Raw genomic sequence first — 18,728 nt, forward strand, 5'->3', positions numbered from 1 at the left:
ACACAACTCTTGATTTTTTTTTTATAAACAAATCCCTTCCTCTGTTATTTGTGTGGCACATGGTCAGAGGTAATCTCATTAACCTGAATTAATGTGATAATATCTTGTTGACACAGTTCCATCACTAATGACACTGAGCATCAAAAGACATGTTGTAATTTGTTTCTTATCAATGGAGCATATAAAACAGGAAGAAAAAAAAAACATCAGACAAAATCAGACAACCTTCTTCAAATCCACCAGTGAGCATCAAAGAAAAAAACCCAGCAGGACAACAATGATGATAGTGACATTTTTGTTTGTTTTGCTGCTTGCTCTGCTGATTCTCCTCTTCCTGAGACAACTCTGGTCCCAAAGACATTTGCCTCCCGGTCCTTTGGCTCTACCTCTCATTGGGACTGCCTTGGCAAGTGGGATTTCATTTCGTGAAGATTACTTCCTTAAGGTATTTGATTCTAACCAGTAATACACAAGATAATGCTCAATTGCTTTCTTTATATCAAAATTATGGACAAATCTAGTAAAATAGTCCCACACAATGAGGAATACATTTCTTCAAGTGCTAGTGATGACATTTGATTAGTTATTTTCCTCATCATGCCAAAATATTCAGGTAAGACTTATAGCTATTTCACAGAGCACAATGTGAAATAATGGGGCTGAAGTTTTAGAAGGCAGATTCTAGTTCAGTCTTACCAAGAAATGTTTGATAATGGAACCAGCTCTTCAGAGAGAGGGTGGGTTCCCCTTCATTTTGTTTAAGATGCTTTATTCTATATTCTTGAGGTAGACAATAGGTGGACATTTACAGCCTAAATTGTTGTTGTTGTTAGCTGCGAAGTCATGTCTGACCCATCGCGACCCCAAGCGCAACGCTCCTCTAGGCCTTCCTGTCCTCTACCATCTTCTGGAGTCCATTTAAGCTCACACCTACTGCTTCAGTGACTCCATCCAGCCACCTCATTCTCTGTTGTCCTTTTCTTCTATTGCCCTCCATCTTTCCCACCATTAGGCTCTTCTCCAGTGAGTCCTTCCTTCTCATTAGGTGGCCAAAATATTTGAGTTTCAACTTCAGGATCTGGCCTTCTAAAGAGCAGTCAGGGTTGATCTCCTCTAGGACTGACCGGTTTGATCACCTTGCAGTCCGCAGGACCCACAGGATTCTTCTCCAGCACCATAGTTCAAAGGCCTCCATTCTTTGGCGCTCAGCCTTTCTTATGGTCCAAATTTCACAACCATACATTGCAACTGAGAAAACCATGGCCTTGATTATACGTACTTTTGTTGGCAGGGTGATGTCTCTGCTTTTTAGTACGCTGTCTAGATTTGCCATAGCTTTCCTCCCCAGAAGCAAGCGTCTTTTAATTTCTTGGCTGCAGTCCCCATCTATGCTGATTTTGGAGCCCAGGAAGATTCTGCAATTCCATAATAATTTCAAAAGCTTTCTGGATCTGAGTTCTAGACTAACATTTATTTCCATTATTTATAGTAAGAAGACCATCTCTCATCCGAGACAAAGGGGAATAAGCAAGCAGATAGGAGATGGTGGATTTCAGGTAGAAACAGGTTTTTTTTTTTTTTTTTTATCATAGAACACCCAGAATGGAGTTCTGGCACCTTTTTTGGATGGAGCCTTGTAGGGTAGGCAAGGTGGGTTGTATGACGTGTGTGAGTTCCGGCACTTTTTTTTTTTTTAAGAAAAAAAGCACTGGGTAGAAACATAAATAAAGGAACAGCCCAGGAAAATAAATGAAGCTCAAGAATAAAAGTTCTTGGCAGGATTCTTAGAGAAAATAAGTTTCTCAGGAGCAGACAATTTCTTATGGTGAAAGATCTTAGATTTAAGAATTTACGGAAGAGTGTAAATGGCTCATTAACTATAAATAATCTGTTTTATTTGATTGTAACAATTCTCAACTTTCCTGCAGACACAAAGAGAAAGGCATACCCCAGGAAAACAAATGAAATACAAACACAAAAGTTCTTGGTGGGAATCTGGGGGTGGGAGGGTGGGAATCTGGGGGTGGGAGGGTGGGAATAAATTTCACATGCAATTTATAAAATTTATAAAATCCTCAATACTAAGATTTTTCACCATATGCAATTTACAAAATTGCATATGGTGAAAAATCTTAGTATTGAGGATTTGGGAAAGACTGTAAATGGCATATTAACTACCGTATATTCCGGCGTCTAAGGCGACTAGGCATATAAGACGACCCCCAACTTTTGAGAAGATTTTCAGGGTTTAGAAAGTCATCTTATACACCAGAAAATACAGTATAATATTGAATTTCTGTTTATAGATGAGCACAATAGGAGCTCCTTTGCTGCTAGAAAGCTTTGTCTTGTTAGTGCTTATTTCTGTAAAAAAAAAATAGGGCTGGCCACTAGGGGGCAGATTGGTTTTAAATTCAAAGAACAGCTACCCATATATTCCTGCGTATAAGACGACCCCTGACTTTTGAGAAGATTTTCAGGGATTAGAAAGTCGTCTTATACACCGGAAAATATGGTATAAATAATCTGTTTTATTTGATTGTAACATTTCTCAGCTTTGATTCACTTGGCAGCCTGCAAAACGATATGGAAATATATACTCCTTGTGGTTTGGATCTCACCTTGCAGTAGTGCTGTCTGGATTCAAAGCTGTGAAAGAAGGAATGACCAGTTTCCCAGAAGAATTTTCTGATCGACCAAAGTATTTACTCTTGAGTGCTTTTGGGAAAGGAAGAGGTAAGTGCAAGTAGTGAGAAATTGCACTTATAACTAAATAACTACCACACTATTATAATTTATGTTGATACTATGCATAGCATGGGAGGGTGGGGAGTAAGGTATAGTTTAAAAAATAACCTCATGGCATAAGATAAGCAAAAGAAATATTGCTATAATCCACTTTATACCAAATTATTATACATTGCCGTTGCATTCTATCTGGTTCACTACATCCATACATTCTTAGACATTACTTCTTTTTCACTAAACAGCCAACTCTGTTTTATGAGGTTCTCAACCTCCCCATTCAACTAAAACTGTCTCAGTCTTCCTTTATCTCTTCAGTCCTTTCTTTTTGAGCCGTCTTTAAATTTTGCCACTTTCTTCAAATTTTACAAATTTGATTTTAACCAATTCTCTGCATGTGACCAACCCACCTAAAACCACTATTTTCATATTTGCTACCCATATATATAATTATAAGCTTTCAGTAGTTTCCATGTACAAGAATTAGATTTAATTGGGATCTATTCTAAGCTAATAACATTTCTAAAATTGGAATAAAATCAGCAGGTTTAATGATCTCACCTGAAATCAAGATTACAATTTAAATATCCACATAAAGTACCAATATAAATGACAAATAAAAAAAGAGGAGAAACCAATTAAAAAGAAAAAAAATAAGCCAACAGAAGTTCTTGACGGACCTTACTCGAGCAGGAAGCGAGCAAGTCAGTGCAAGTTTTTCTAAATACATCCAATATAAATTTTTTCATGACAAATTGAATTATAAATTTGATTATCCCAAAGGTGCTTTTTCACCTTTGAGTTTCCTTGCAGGCATTTCATTTTTATCCAGGAAGCTTCTTCAGTTCCGACTGAATGGTAGAGGATGGAAAGATTTATATTTATATTCCTTTCAGTCATCTGGTTGTTAAATCCTTCCATCCTCACATTATCACTGTGGTATTGTATAGTTGGAGGCAGGGGGGTATTTCTAAAATGAAAATTAGTTCTGCTATCCTGTGTCTTTTTAAAGAAAGTTGTTGTTGTTGTTGTTAATTGCGAAGTCGTGTCCGACCCATCGCGACCCCATGGACAATGTTCCTCCAGGTCTTCCTGTCCTCTACCATCTTCTGGAGTCCATTCAAGTTCACACCTACTGCTTCAGTGACTCCATCCAGCCATCTCATTCTCTGTCGTCCCGTTCTTCTACGACCCTCAATCTTTCCCAGCATTAGGCCCTTCTCCAGTGAGTCCTTCCTTCTCATTAGGTGGCCAAAGTATTTGAGTTTCAACTTCAGGATCTGGCCTTCTAAAGAGCAGTCAGGGTTGATCTCTTCTAGGACTGATTAAAGAAAGTAGAAGAATGTATTTCTAATTCTGAGGGTGAAGATTCGTTTTTCGAGCTTGTGGGTTGGTTTCCAAACGAGCAATTCTAGGTTGCATCAATATAAGGATGGCATCAAGACAATGAGAGCTGACAGTAAGATAAGATAAGATAAGATAAGATATAAGAAGATATAAGAAGATAAGATATAAGATAAGATAATACAAGACAAGACAAGACAAGACAAGACAAGACAAGATAGGATAAGATAAGAGATAAGATAAGATAAGATAACCTTTATTGTCATTTTTTTTACTGTGGGCACAACACACATCAAAAATGAAATTTAGTTGCCTGCTCTCAAGTGAAACACATACATGACACACACCTAAACATACTATGAACAACATATGTATAGACCCACAGCCCTACATATACATAACAAATAAATATTAAATACTGTCCGTCTTGAATATATAACGGAAGGAGGAAGCTTGAGAGTTTGCAAGGTTAATGCTGTATGGAATGAAACTCTGGCTGAATCTGGATGTTCTGCTGCGGATACCATGAAGCCCCCTCCTCCCAGAAGGGAATAAGGAAAACAGGTCATGGAGAGTTGATGGGTAGCATCCCAGATAATCTTACAGACCATGTTCAAGCAGCGCTTCTGTGCTAGTCCTGGATGGGAGGGAGGGAACTGCCAACGATCTTTTTGGCCATTCTCACCACTCTCTGCACCGCCTTCCTGTCTGAAGCAGTATCACTTTACATCATGTTGGAGAGACCACACTTGGATCACTGCATCCAGTTTTAGAAAACAGTACAAAAAAAGATGTTTTGATCCTGGAAAGTGTGCAGAGAAAAGCAAAAAAGATGATAAAGGCCTGGAGGCTAAATTGTAGGACAATAGGGGTGTCTAGCCTATTTGAAGAGAAAGATTGGGGGGCATGATAGCTGACTTCCAGTACTTGAGCAGCTGTCACAAAGAAGAGGGGATTCATTTATTCTCTAGGGCACCAGAGGGCAGGACCAGAAGTAATGGGTGAAACTCATCAAAGAGATACAACCTAGAAATAAGGATAAATATTCTGAGAGTGAGAGCAATTAATTAATAGAATAGCTTGCCTCCTGGGATTGTGAGTGCTCCATTACTGGAGATTTTCAAGAACAGACTGTAAAACCATTTGCCTGGACTTGAAGATCTCCATGGTCTCTTCCAGCTATGATTCTATGATTCATAGCTTGTTTTTCTGTAACTAAAAACACAATTGTATAATTAGTATTTCTCATATTGTTTTTTCCTTTTTACCACCCTGTAATTCCTCAAGTTATTTTTATTTGTATTCATGGTAGCTGGGTTGTTCCTTTTACCAACCTGTAGCCTGTTTTAGGAAAAGTCATGTCTTCTTAAGTTCAGGGAGACAAATTTGCATTTGTTGATGAATTTAATTTTTTTCCCTACATTTTCTATTGGCAGAAGAACATAATAACTTGATCATCAGCACTGATGATGTTCCCTAATTTGGGTAATTAATAGCCTGAAAGAAAACACTCAAGCTCAGAGAGAACCAAGGACCTCTCATTTCAACCCTGAGCTACATTTTTTTAATTGGTAACTAACTTGATTGAGCTTGGTGAATTAAAAAAAAAAAATCATTTGCCTAGACTTCTGGTTTGCCGCCGCAGCCACTTGAAGGCGAGCTCCATGTTCCACGTCCGATTTCACACCACTGGGAGACACAGGAAAGGGTTGAAAGTCGCCCTTTAGGGACAACAAGCAAGGAGGGCATCCTTGCTTGATCACAGGAGGGTGGTAGCCCTTCTACTCAATCCGGGACAGCCCTCGGATGAAAGACCGACCATAGAAATATGGCCCGCCACTAGAATGCAGTTGAAGTTAAACTTACCACCAGGCACCTATAAAGCAGTGCGGATGAGACTGGGTGAGATCTGAACCTCTCTTCAATCCTACTTTTTTTCTACTTGTATAAGCTGCCCAACGTATTTTCTCCCATGTGGAGAGAGAGAAGGGAAATTCTATCCCACCCTCTAAAACAGGACTTTTCAACCTTTTCACCCATTGTACTACTTTTAGGATAGGCAATATCCAAGTACCACCAGTCGCCTAGCAAGGTATCAAAAACTTGATGACCAAAAAAAAAGGAAAAAAGTGATGAAGTACAGGTAGTCCTCGACTTACAACAGGTCGCTTAGTGATTGTTTCGAAGTTACAATGGCACTGAAAAAGTGCCCCCCAAGCCACAGCCGAGCAAGACACCTGCCTGCCCACATGGCGGTAGTCTTTCTCCTGTCCGAGGTTTTCATTGTTGTGAGCATTTCTATTGAGGATTGGCAGTGGGGGTGGGGTGGGGGTGTTTGGTTTGTATTCCCTCCCATTTGCTGGGTCATTGCAGCAGGTTTTGGTCACTTCACAAGACCATGGGACACTGTGCCTGTCATAAATATGAATCAGTTGCCAAGCATCTGAATGTAAATCACAAGACCCTGGAGATGCTGCAACATTCCAGCTGATCAGTGCTTCTTCTGGGCTCAGTAGAAGTGCCAGGATCAGCGCTGAGCTGCAGCTGGAGCCTGGCACTGATCCTGGCACTTCCACTGAGTCCTGACAGCCCTGAAGAAGTGCTGATCCTGACGCTTCCACTTAGCCCTGACTGCCCTGCAGCTCCAGCCATCTCTCTCTCAGGCTTGTGCGGTGCTGCCACCAGTTCAACTCATTCCCCTTCCCTGCTACCACTTTTCTAGGATGGTCACTTACTACCTGCCAGGTGCCAATGTACCACAGGTGGTACCCCTACCACTGGTTGAAAAGCCCTGCTCTAAAAACAGCAGCAACTGACTATCCAGGGGAGCTTAAAACGCTGAAAGAATAACCTGATTCTAACTGGATTTCTATCTTTCTAAAATTTGAGGACTAAAAGATTTCTTATTTTTATTAAAGATTTGGGTTTTTATTTACAAAAAAGAAGTAAAATTAGAAAAAGGATTATAAAAATTTTGGACTTAAAAAATAAATCTTAAATGGTATGGGTGACATCTTGTGGCTAAACCTGATATTACAACTTGTTATTGTCTAAAAAAGACTTGGCTTGAAGCCCAGACTATAGCTTAGACTTTTGCAACCTTGGCAGATATCAACTGTGTTCTATACTCAGTGACAAAATTATTTTCACTCTCTGATTGTAAAACTTTTAATTTAACACACCACTAAGAGAACATAGATTAAGATCAGGAACAGATTCTCTTTATGTTGAAAGCAATTTATGAAACTATTCTTACAGCTTCTGATGAAATAAGAAGCTACAGAAAAGAACAAGATGTCAGCCTAGATATACAAACCCAAACTTTTATTACAACTAAAAAATCAACTACACAGAATATAATAGAACAAGTGGAACAATCAAATACTATGATAGAAGATTCAACTGATCAACAAACACAGTTAACGGAAAACCCAGAAAAGGGCTGACAATACTGAAAATGGAAAAGACTTTCTATATAAACCAGAAGAAACCTGAGGATCTCTACAGACCAAAGGGAAGATAAACATTTCAGGACAATTACATCAAGATGGAAAAATAGAGAGACAATTTGTTAGCCCTTCCAAAAAAGGATGGCCTCTTTTATCTCAAACAATATATATACTAACAGAAGGAGACCTATTTGATGACTTAAAAGCATAGATATGGAAGGCAAGTTGGCAAAGAAAGAAAGCTAGAATAAGGCTGAAGAAAATTGGGATTTTGACTTATTAGTGAGGATTAAAATAGAATATACTCAAATAGACAAGATGTGTACTTTGTGTAGTGGGGTGCCCCAGGGCTCTGTTCTGAGCCCAGTGCTCTTCAACATCTTCATCGACGATTTGGACGAGGAGATAGATGGGGAAATCATCAAATTTGCAGACAACACCAAGCTGGCAGGAATAGCCAACACTCCAGAAGACAGGCTTAAGATACAGAAGGATGCGGCCAGACTTGAACACTGGGCACTATCTAACAAAATGAAATTAAATGGTGAAAAAAGCAAGGTGAATGCTCCAACACTGAAAGTTTTTAAGAAGAGACTGGACAGCCATTTGTCTAAAATGGTATAGAGTTTCCTGCCTGAGCAGAGGGTTGGACTAGATGATCTCCAAGGTCCCTTCCAACTTTATTATTGTTGTTGTTGTTGTTGTCATGGTGGGCATAATAGCCCCAGAAGCTGGTGGTGAGATCAATCGTATACATCACCTTTGGGCATTAAAATGCATGCAGATACTCCTGCTTGTGTTGTTTTGTGATTCACTCTAGTAGGTACACATTAATCACTGTTCCACATACAAGCATTTACTGAGGTAACCAATTATAAACCAATTTTTAAGAAGAAACTGGACAGCCATTTGTCCGAAATGGTATAGGGTTTCCTGTCTGAGCAGGAGGTTGGACTAGATGACCTCCAAGGTCTCTTCCAACTTTACTACTATTATTATTACTAATACTAGATTTTGTTACGAACTGAAATAAAGAAAACTTTGGTCACTTAAAACTTGGAAGTATAAATATTAAAAGTTAAATTTGAATATTGATTTGTTTATAAAGGTTGAATGTAAATGTAATTAAGATATATATATATATATATATATATATATATATATATATATATATATATATCTTACATATATATAAGATAAAAATCTATTGATAAATGTAATAAACATGTTGTTACTTAGCTGATATAATAAGCACTGTACCAGCTTAAATATGAGATAGCAGACACTAAGAGAAAAAGAGAGGAAGTATTTGATGTTGAAACAAGAGAAATTTTGGTTACTAAATTTAAGACATTTGGAAATTAATAGAAAATAAGAATGTTATACTGTATTATTAATTAGATAAGATGGTGAGAAGTAGAATATATTCAAATAGATGTGTATCCTGAATATTAGACCTTGTGATGAATTGTGATAAAGGGAACTTTGGTTACTTAAATCTTGGAAATTATAAATATTAAATGTTAAATTTAAATATTAATGGGAAACTAAAAATTGGGAAAAAATTAATTAGGACATTGATTGTCTATAAAAAGACCGAATGTTAAAATAACCAGGATATGTATAAGCTAAAAATTATTTTTATTTAATTGATATAAGAATTGTATTAGTTTAAACATGAGACAGTAAATACTAAGGGGAAAAGAGAGGAAATATTTAACGTGATAGTTTGAGACTTGTACTAAAGATACTTTTATGTCATTGAATTATTGATTAACTCAGCTGCCATGTTGCTTTTTAAATACTTAAATGTAAAATTAGAAAATCAATAAAACATTATAAAAAAAACATTTGCCTATTTTGCTGGTTAGTTTAAATCTTGTAGAAGGAAGTTGTAGATGGATTCTGCCACCCCGAGAAGATCTTGTCTCTTGTGCCTATAACATAGGTTCTCGTACATGCCGTGACCCCATAATACAGCTCCCCATGTTGTGGTGACCCACAACCACTTATACATCACCGGGTGCCAGGGGTGTGGCCAAAGAAAAGGGATAAAAAAAATGGCGGACAGCCTTGTTTGGCGACCCCCATGAAATGGTCGTTCGACCCCAAATGGGGTCCCGACCCACAGATTGAGAACCACTGTCTTAGAATCTTTTGATGTCCATCATATAAAATAGAGGCTGACAAACATTACACCTGTGGTCACCATACCACATGTGTCTCACAGTGTCAATGTGACTCCCAAAATGAATAAATATATTTGTAATAAAAGATAACATAGCTGGAATCTTACAAAATGGCAACATGTCAGAAGGATTTGGTATTCCCACCTGAAATCCAGAGATATATTTCGTATGAACTAGTCCTAACTGGTTTTTTTTAATATAAATGTCATCAGGAATCATTTATCATTGTCTGCTGATGCCCACAGGAATTATTATTTCCAATGGTCACACCTGGAAACAGCAGCGGCACATTGGCATCACTTCTCTGCGGAAGCTGGGCCTGGGGAAAAAAAGCATTGAGCACAGAATAGAAGAAGTTGCTCAGACATTGGTAGAGATCTTCAGACAAACAAAAGGTATGCAATTTGGGGTAAAGCCTCAAGTCTCTGTCTGCAGATTTTTTTTCCATTCTGCATAATTCAAACAAGAACAGATGTATTTGATTTGATTATTTTTTAACCTTTTGAAACAATTGGCAGAGATCCCAATTCTGTTCCTTCATCCCCTTACAAGCTCTGTTCCTTAAAAATTCATTATAAAATTCCTTCACTTGCAGGACAACCATTTGATCCCTCATTTCCAGTAATAAATGCAGTTTCTAATGTCATATGTGCTTTGAGTTTTGGACATCAGTTTCCTCCTGAAGACGAAAACTTCCAGAAGTTAATTCAAATCCTTGAAAGTCTTGTGAAATTCAGTGGTGGCTTTTTCTATGCGGTAAGTCATGTTTTATATTAAAGCTCCTCCAAACTTATGTTTCTATCTGTAATTTCATGTAATCATGAATGGAATCCATGGAGGAAGCCTTGGAAATCATCTACTGTATTATTATCCCCAGTAGATGTGTCTGTCTTTGAGTCAGTCATGACTTCTAGAACTTCTTTTACTGCAAAGAAGCCAACACAGTGCTAGGCTGCATTAATAGAGGGATAGAATTGAGATCAAGTGAAGGGTTGTTGTTGTTAGTTGCAAAGTCATGTCCGACCCATTGCGACCCCATGGACAACGTTCCTCCAGGCCTTCCTATCCTCTACCATCTTCTGGAGTCCATTTAAGCTCATGCCTACTGCTTCAGTGATTCCATCTAGCCACCTCATTCTCTGTCCTCCCCTTCTTCTATTTCCCTCAATCTTTCCCAGCATTAGGCGATTCTCCAGTGAGTCCTTCCTTCTCACTAGGTGGCCAAAGTACTTGAATTTCAACTTCCAGATCTGGCCTTCTAAAGAGCAGTCAGGGTTGATCTCCTCTAGGACTGACCAGTTTGATCGCCTTGCAGTTTCAAGGGACTCGCAGGGTTAGTATCACTTAATAATGCTTTGGGTATATTATATCCATTTTTAGTGACCATGATAAAAAAAGATCTTGAGACTCTGGATAGAGTGCAAAGATGAGCAACTAAGATGATGGGGGAGGGAGACTAAAACATATGAAGAACGGTTGCAAGAATTGAGTATGTCTAGTCTAGTAAAAAGAAGGAGTTGGGGTGATGTCATGGTTGACTTGCAACCAGACAACAATAATGGGAGGGGGAGGGAAGGCACTGGAATGTGAGGGTGGTTTGGGAGAGAAACTCTGGAATTCAAGTGTGCCATCTGGAAACCTAAGAAAGTTCCACCCCTCAAAGGTCACCAACTCTGAGAAAGCCCAAGGCAGACAGACCGTTCTCAAAGCAAACCAGGCACAACCGATTGGTGGACAAAGGGAGGGTCAGGAGGGAAAAAGGTGAAATTATCTTATGCTTTTGCACACAAAATATTAGAACTGGCTTTCCTACTTCTGTACACACATGGCTTTTCAGTAAAGTATATTCTTGGAGGGAAAAAAATGTCTCAGGAGCTTCTTTTGCTGACTAGCATACTGGGATAGTTGATAGGTGACATGATAACAGAGTTCCCATATTTGAGGGACAGCCACAAAGAAGAATGGATCAATATATTCTCTAAAGCACCTGAAGGCAGGAAAAGAAGCAATGGATGGTGCTTTCCAACTCTGTTACACTGTTATGAAAAGCTAGCAGACTGGCTTCCTGTTTGCAATCGTGGCGCCGGCGGATATACGAAGAGAGTGCTCTCTCCGCCGTCTGGTTTCCCTTCATCAGAAAACCCTGGAAAGGGTCGAAAGTTGCCCTGGAGGGGCAACCAGCACTAAGGAGGACCCTCTACAGATTGCAGAAGGGCGGTAGCCCTTCCGTTTGATCCAAGGCAGCTACTTTGGACCGACGAAGAAGCCATTCCAGCAGAAAGCCAAAAGCACTACCAAGCATAATGAAAGCAACATGGAGGAATTGGGTGAGACATTATCTTACCTTTCTTGCTTCCCAACTACTTTCCTATAAAAGCCTTTGGAAATTCTTTTTATTCCCCTTCTTAATTTGGTGGCTTCTGCCTACTGTGGAAATATAAAGCTATGGAAAACAAAAAAAAGAACAACTAAACTAAACTAAACAACTAAATAATTGTTGTTGTAATTTTTGGGTACCTGGGGTCCCAAAAGGTTTCTATTCCTACAGAGACTTATTATCTTACCTATCTGTTAAGCTGGAAAAAAAAAGAATATTTCTTTTTTAAAACCGGATAAAAGCCTAACTTGAGTTTGGGAAAATATTTTACATGTTACTGGGGACATCGTGTGGTGAAATTTGGTATAGCAAGTGAATTTTTTTTCTAACTGGGAGACCTGTGAGACTAAGATTTGTCCTTGACACTATCAAAAAAGATAAGAACCTGAAAAAGCTGGGTGGTGAAAACAACTCTCTATAGTGGAGGTGGACATTTATTGACTTTTATCAAAAATAGCCTTCATTAAAGGACTATCTGTAAACACCACAGAAATGGAGGAATACTACCCACAACTTAACTACAAATTTATACTTGAAAAAATCCTAGAGGCTACTGAGCTAATGAATTCCACACTGAAAGATAAAGGCGCCACCTTAAAGCTACAAAATGCAGCCCAGATTTCAACTGATGAACTTAAAACTCAAAGGCAACAGAAGAAGGAATTAACACTAAAGTGGATTTTAAAGAATACCAGCTACAACCTACTGAGAACCCTGATAACCAAACCTTGATTTTAACTAAAAAATCTGCAATTCTAACAGCAACAGAAACTGAACAAAACAACACTAAGACGGAAGGTGCTGAAGACCTACATACACAGCACATGGAGAATTTAGATAACCCAGACAACCAAACAACAACTACAACATTGAATATGGCTTTTTATTTAAATCAGCTGAAACCGGAAGAAGAAGAAGAAGAAGGCCAATCTGAACTGATGACAAATATACTAAGCCAAACATGGAGACTCAAATTATTAGGCCAACAATCTAATGCCTATGAAGGGACCAGCTTCCTTGGAAAATTGATAACTGGATGGTCTCCCTTGATTCAAATGACATGTGAAGAAATGAAGGGAGATCCACCTGAGGATTTAAAAGCACTGCAATGGAAGCCTGTTTGGCACAAAAGGAAAGCCAGAGTCAGACTTAAAAAATGGGATTTCTTTATGTGACCTTTAATGGAAGAGCCTGGGATCTCATTTGATGGGCTAAGGAGATTTTAAAAGACATTAACTGATTTAATATTTAGGATTGAGACCTATAAGGGAACTAAAACTAGTTATTAGAATAATCATTTTGAATTATAATATAGAAGATGGATTGAGATGATAAAGGTTATTTTATTAGTAAGTGATGATATTAGGATGAGAAATAGAATACAATTGTGAAATAAAGTAAGAATTTATTTGAGTAAATAATAAGTGTATCTTAGATATGATAATTATTTTGTAATGAACTAAGGGAACCATGGGTTATCCGAAAACTAAATACTATGGACACTAAACTAACTGGAATACTGTAACTGAAATTAGATAAAAGTTAAAAACAGGACATGGAGGCATATAAGTCAAAATATATTGATAAATGTTTTAACCGATTGAATTATAACTAGCAGTGTATTAATTTGAATGTGATATAATAACCAAGGGAAACAGAAAGGGAAAAAAAATTAAACAAAATTTTATTAAGTTTATATAGATGAGGAAAAATAGGAACAATACAGGTATGCTAAAGGGAGGGGTGGAAGGAAAGGGGGAGAGGAAGGAGATAAGAAATTAGGGTAAAATAAGGATAGATACAATCACATATTTCAACAAACAAGCTACCGTCTGGATCATAATAATGAGTGAATATCATATTCAACCATTTTTAGCAAAGCTTAGACTGTAACATATCAAAAAAAATAGTAAACAAATACGTTGATCTATTAAGTAAACACTACTGATAAAATCTCAAAAAAAATCTAACAATCAAAAGTAACCAATGAAAGTCAGTAAATCAGGAAAAGTAATCATATCATCAAAATGTTAGTTAGAACTTAATTAAAAATCAATCATCTATTCTAAAATATTGAATCTTTCAAGTTCTAACGTGTCTCTAACCATTGATAAAATTTTTCCCAAGTTCTAAAATAAATTGAATCATCTTTTTCTTTCATTTCTAATGTTAGTCTATCCATTTCTGCACACTCTAAAATTTTGGTAATAATAGTCTGGTCAGATGGTAAATTCTCATTTTTCCAAAAATGGGCAAATACTATCCTTGCAGCAGTTAAAACATGCAATATCAAGTAATCATTCTCTTTACCAAAAGTAGGTCTTAATATTCTTAACAAAAACAATTCCAGTTTAAATTCTATCTGTAGTTTCATCATCTTTTCCAACCATCTATGGATCTTAGCCCAATATTTCTTAGTGATAGGGCATGTCCACCAGACATGGTAATAAGTGCCTGGCTGTTGTTTACATTTCCAACAAATATCCGAAACATTTTTAAACATTTTCGCTAAGCGAACTGGTATCATATGCCATCTATAAAACATCTTATATAAGTTTTCTTTATATGCTACCGCTTTTGTAAGCTAATATTACTTTGATACCTAAAGAAGATACTGATTATACACTAATTAAAAACTAAAGACCAATATCACTACTAAATGTGGATTATAAAATCTTTGCTGCAATAATGGCAGAAAGAATGAAAAATTTTTTGAATGAATTTATACACCCAGACCAAAATAGTTTCCTACCAAAAAGACAGATAAAGAATAATTTGAGGATTATTTTGAACGTTTTGGAGTACTATGAAATCCATCCAGGGAACCAGATGGCACTTATATTTCTTGATGCACAAAAAGCCTTTGATAACTTAAATTGGCAATTTATGTTCCAACAACTTCATGAAATGGACTTTGGTGAAAATTTTAACAAAGCAATTCAGGCAATTTATAAGAAACAAACAGCAAGAATACTTTTAAATGGAGATTACACAGATGGATTTGAGATTAAAAAAGGCACTAGACAAGGATGCCCGTTGTCTCCTCTATTGTTTATTCTTATATTAGAGGTTTTGGCAAGAAATATCAGACAAGATACAGAAATTAAAGGCCTGGAGATTAAAGACCAGAAATATAAACTACAGGCCTTTGCGGATGACTTGGTCTTTATTCTAGAGGAGCCATTGCAAACAGCTGATAAACTCCTCCAGAAAATTGAGAAATTTGGAGCAGTGGCTGGTCTGAAAATAAACAGGGAAAAGACTAAAGTAATAACAAAAAATCTAACAGACAAACAGAAAACTCAACTCATTAAAATGACAAATCTTCAAATAGTTAAAAAAGTTAAATTTTGGGTATTTATTTAACGGCGAAATATACTACATTAAAAGAAGATAATTATGAGAGATTAATGAAACAAATAAAAATGGACTTGGAAAGATGGGAAAATCTTCAATTATCACTTTTAGGAAGAATAGCGACGGTTAAGATGAACATTTTACCAAAGCTAATTTTCTTATTTCAAACAGTGCCTATTAAACTTACTAAGAATTTTTTGATGATTTAAAAGCAATGATTCTAAGATTTATATGGCAAAAAAAGAAAGCAAGAATCAAATGTAAATTGTTACAAGAATCTAAGGATAGAGGGGGCTTTGGACTTCCAGATTGGAGACTTTACTATCAAGCGGCTATTTTGCTTTGGCTAAAAGAATGGATTGTATTGAGAAACAAAAGATTGCTTTATTTAGAGGGACACGACCTTCAGCTAGTTTGGCATGCTTTTATATGGTATGAGAAATCTAAAGCACATAAGTACTTTCAAAATCATGCGATAAGAAACGTACTACTTTCAGAATGGGAGAAAATTAAACATAAAATATATATGAAAATACCTGAGTGGCTTTCAACAATGGAAGCATTTGCTTATCCAAATTTGATTAGTTATGACAAACTGGTTAGTTATAAAGACATTTTAGACAAAGAGGGAAATCTTAAGTACAGGCTTACTTTATAATTACAGAGGGATAGAATCAAGATCACATGAAGTATTAATACCACTCTTCAATGCCTTGGTAAGGCCACACTGGAATACTGCATCCAGTTTTGGTCACCACGATGTAAAAAAGATGTTGAGACTCTAGAAAGAGTACAGAGAAGAGCAACAAAGATGATTAGGGGACTGGAGGCTAAAACATATAAGGAACGGTTGCTAGAATTGGGTATGTCTAGTTTAACGAAGAGAAGGACAAGGGGGGACATGATAGCAGTATTCCAATATCTCAGGGGCTGCCATAAAGAAGAGGGAATTAAGCTATTTTCCAAAGCACCTGAAGGCAGGACAAGAAGCAACGGGTGGAAACTAATCAAGGAGAGAAGCAACCTAGAACAAAGGAGAAACTTCCTGACAGTGAGAACAATTAATCAGTGGAACAGCCTGCCTCCAGAAGCAGTAAATGCTCCAACACTGGAAGTTTTTAAGAAGAGACTGGACAGCCATTTGTCCGAAATGGTGTAGGGTTTCCGGCCTGAGCAGGGGGTTGGACTAGATGACCTCCAAGGTCCCTTCCAACTTTACTACTATTACTACAAGGTATTGACTTGACTTGGTGGTCCTACTTGCAAATTCAAACAAGATACGAAAAAGATATACAATTGAGAGGTTTTTACAAAGAACAGACCTCATTGGATAAAATTTTGTTAAAAATAGATGAGAACTTGATTAGAAAACTCTATAAATTTCTTTTAAACTGGAAGATGGAAGAACAAGTGAAAGAAACAATGATAGTATGGGCAAAGAACTTTGGATATTCTATAGATTTGGAAGACTGGCAAAAACTTTGGGATAAAAATATCAAGAGAGGAAATTCTTGATGATGTAACGTGACATATATACGAAAGAGCTTGTTATTGGATTATGGATTACCCAATCACCATGTTGCTTCCTTAATACCTGGAGCTTTGTAAAATTGGAAAATTAATAAAATTTGTTTTTTTAAAAAGAAAAGAAAAGAAAAGCTAGCAGACTGAAAATCCAACCCGTGTAGTTCATTCATTATTTAGCTTGTCATGTGAATCCAGCTGCTCTAATCACAGCTTAGTTAGCCATGGGAAACCATATTTACAAAGGCTCCTGGAGACAATGAGAGAATAAGAGAATGATATAATAGCTTTATAATAATCAATCTGCCTCTATCATTATTCTTTTCTACAAGAAATTGGAAACAGCTTTTCTGGAGGACTTTTGAGGTCTGACACCATGTATAGTTTGCCAGGTTTCAATGTGTTTGCAATGTTTTTCTTTGGTTATTAAGTGCTGCCTATTATAGTAAGCTGCTCTGAGTCTTCTTTTGTTGTAGTGGGAAATAAACAAACTTTTCCACTTCCATTTCTATTAGATGTACGTTGTGTTCTCACAATTAATAAACTATGTCCCGGCCCCTCACAAGGATGCCTTGGCTTTTTAGAGCTGATCACTTCTTTTGCAAAGCAGGAAATAAAGAAACACAAGGAATCCAGTTCTCTGCATGAACCACAAGATTTCATTGATCAATACATGAACAAAGAATTATTACATTCATCACTATAAGTAAACATGAGGAGCTAGTGGTAGTGGAGTTATTTCTTTTTTATTTAGCTCCTATTCTGAATTTAGCCCATGCTAATTCAGGTTGTTTCTAAATAAGAACTATATTGCAACTCTTAAACTCTTGTTAGACAAGGGAGATTCATTGTGGCGGAGTTAGATTTATTATCATTTGTCATCCTCTCATATTTCACTATCACTTCTTTCCCCTTTTCCTAAAGTAATTCCACTAAGAAGGAAAAGAATTAACAGCGATTCTTGATTAATTCATACTTAAATGAATACTTTCCCTGAAATGTTTGGTAAAGGACAGATACTGTTAGGATATTGAATTTAGTAGCTGGAACAGTAAAGTGTACAATAGGCCTGAACACACTGCTATAGTTGATTAGTTAGAGAGTGCTGACTCATACATGAGGCAATCTACACTGTGATTAGTTGTTGTAAGTATAAAGGGGGAGTTTCCCTTCCCTCCCACCTTTTTCTTCTGTATGTTCCGTATTCTGTTTAATTTACCTCATGATGTTCCTGCCTATCTTATGTTTTTTCTTTCTGGTTGATGTTGAATGTTAAATATATTTTTATATATAAAATACTACACATTTGTGTTAGTGTTTCTGACTTCATCTGGACAGCTGCTGAGCAATTCACTGACATACCTTTACAGCCTTGACCATCAGTAAAATGTAAAATAGTTTGAAACAACAAAAAAGGATCCTCCTCTCTGCGGTAATATTTTCAGGAAAAAAAAAATGATTACTTTTAGAAGGATCTTTTATTGATTTGAAGTTAGGTGACCATGATTAAAAAAAAAGATCTTGAAACTCTGGAAAGAGTGCAGAGATGAACTCTGTTTCTATTATTCTTTTCTACAAGAATTTGGAAACAGCTTTTCTGGAGGACTTTTGAGGTTTGACACCAATGCATTTTTGGCCATGTTTCAATGTGCTTGCAAAGTTTTTCTTTGGTTATTCAGTGCTGCCTATTACTGTGAGTTGCTAAGAGTCTTCTTTTGTTGTAGTGGGGAATAAATAAACAAA

The 18,728-nt window shown here is 36.9% G+C and overlaps 1 protein-coding gene across 1 annotated transcript in view; it reads left to right on the top strand.

Moving 5' to 3' along the window:
• The first annotated feature begins 231 nt into the window (after positions 1–231).
• The window catches only part of LOC120306742 (cytochrome P450 2J5-like), a 30,732-nt gene continuing 12,235 nt past the window's right edge, over positions 232–18,728 (top strand). The window contains exons 1-4 of the mRNA XM_039340497.1: positions 232–445; positions 2,574–2,736; positions 9,973–10,122; positions 10,323–10,483. Of these exons, the coding sequence (XP_039196431.1) occupies positions 278–445; positions 2,574–2,736; positions 9,973–10,122; positions 10,323–10,483 (642 nt within the window). The 5' untranslated portion in view covers positions 232–277. The remainder of the gene's footprint in view (positions 446–2,573; positions 2,737–9,972; positions 10,123–10,322; positions 10,484–18,728) is intronic.

The sequence above is a fragment of the Crotalus tigris genome, unplaced genomic scaffold (assembly GCF_016545835.1).
Source record: "Crotalus tigris isolate CLP2741 ecotype Arizona unplaced genomic scaffold, ASM1654583v1 scf7180000017752.986373038:1224578, whole genome shotgun sequence".
NCBI classification, from domain to species: Eukaryota; Metazoa; Chordata; class Lepidosauria; order Squamata; family Viperidae; genus Crotalus; species Crotalus tigris.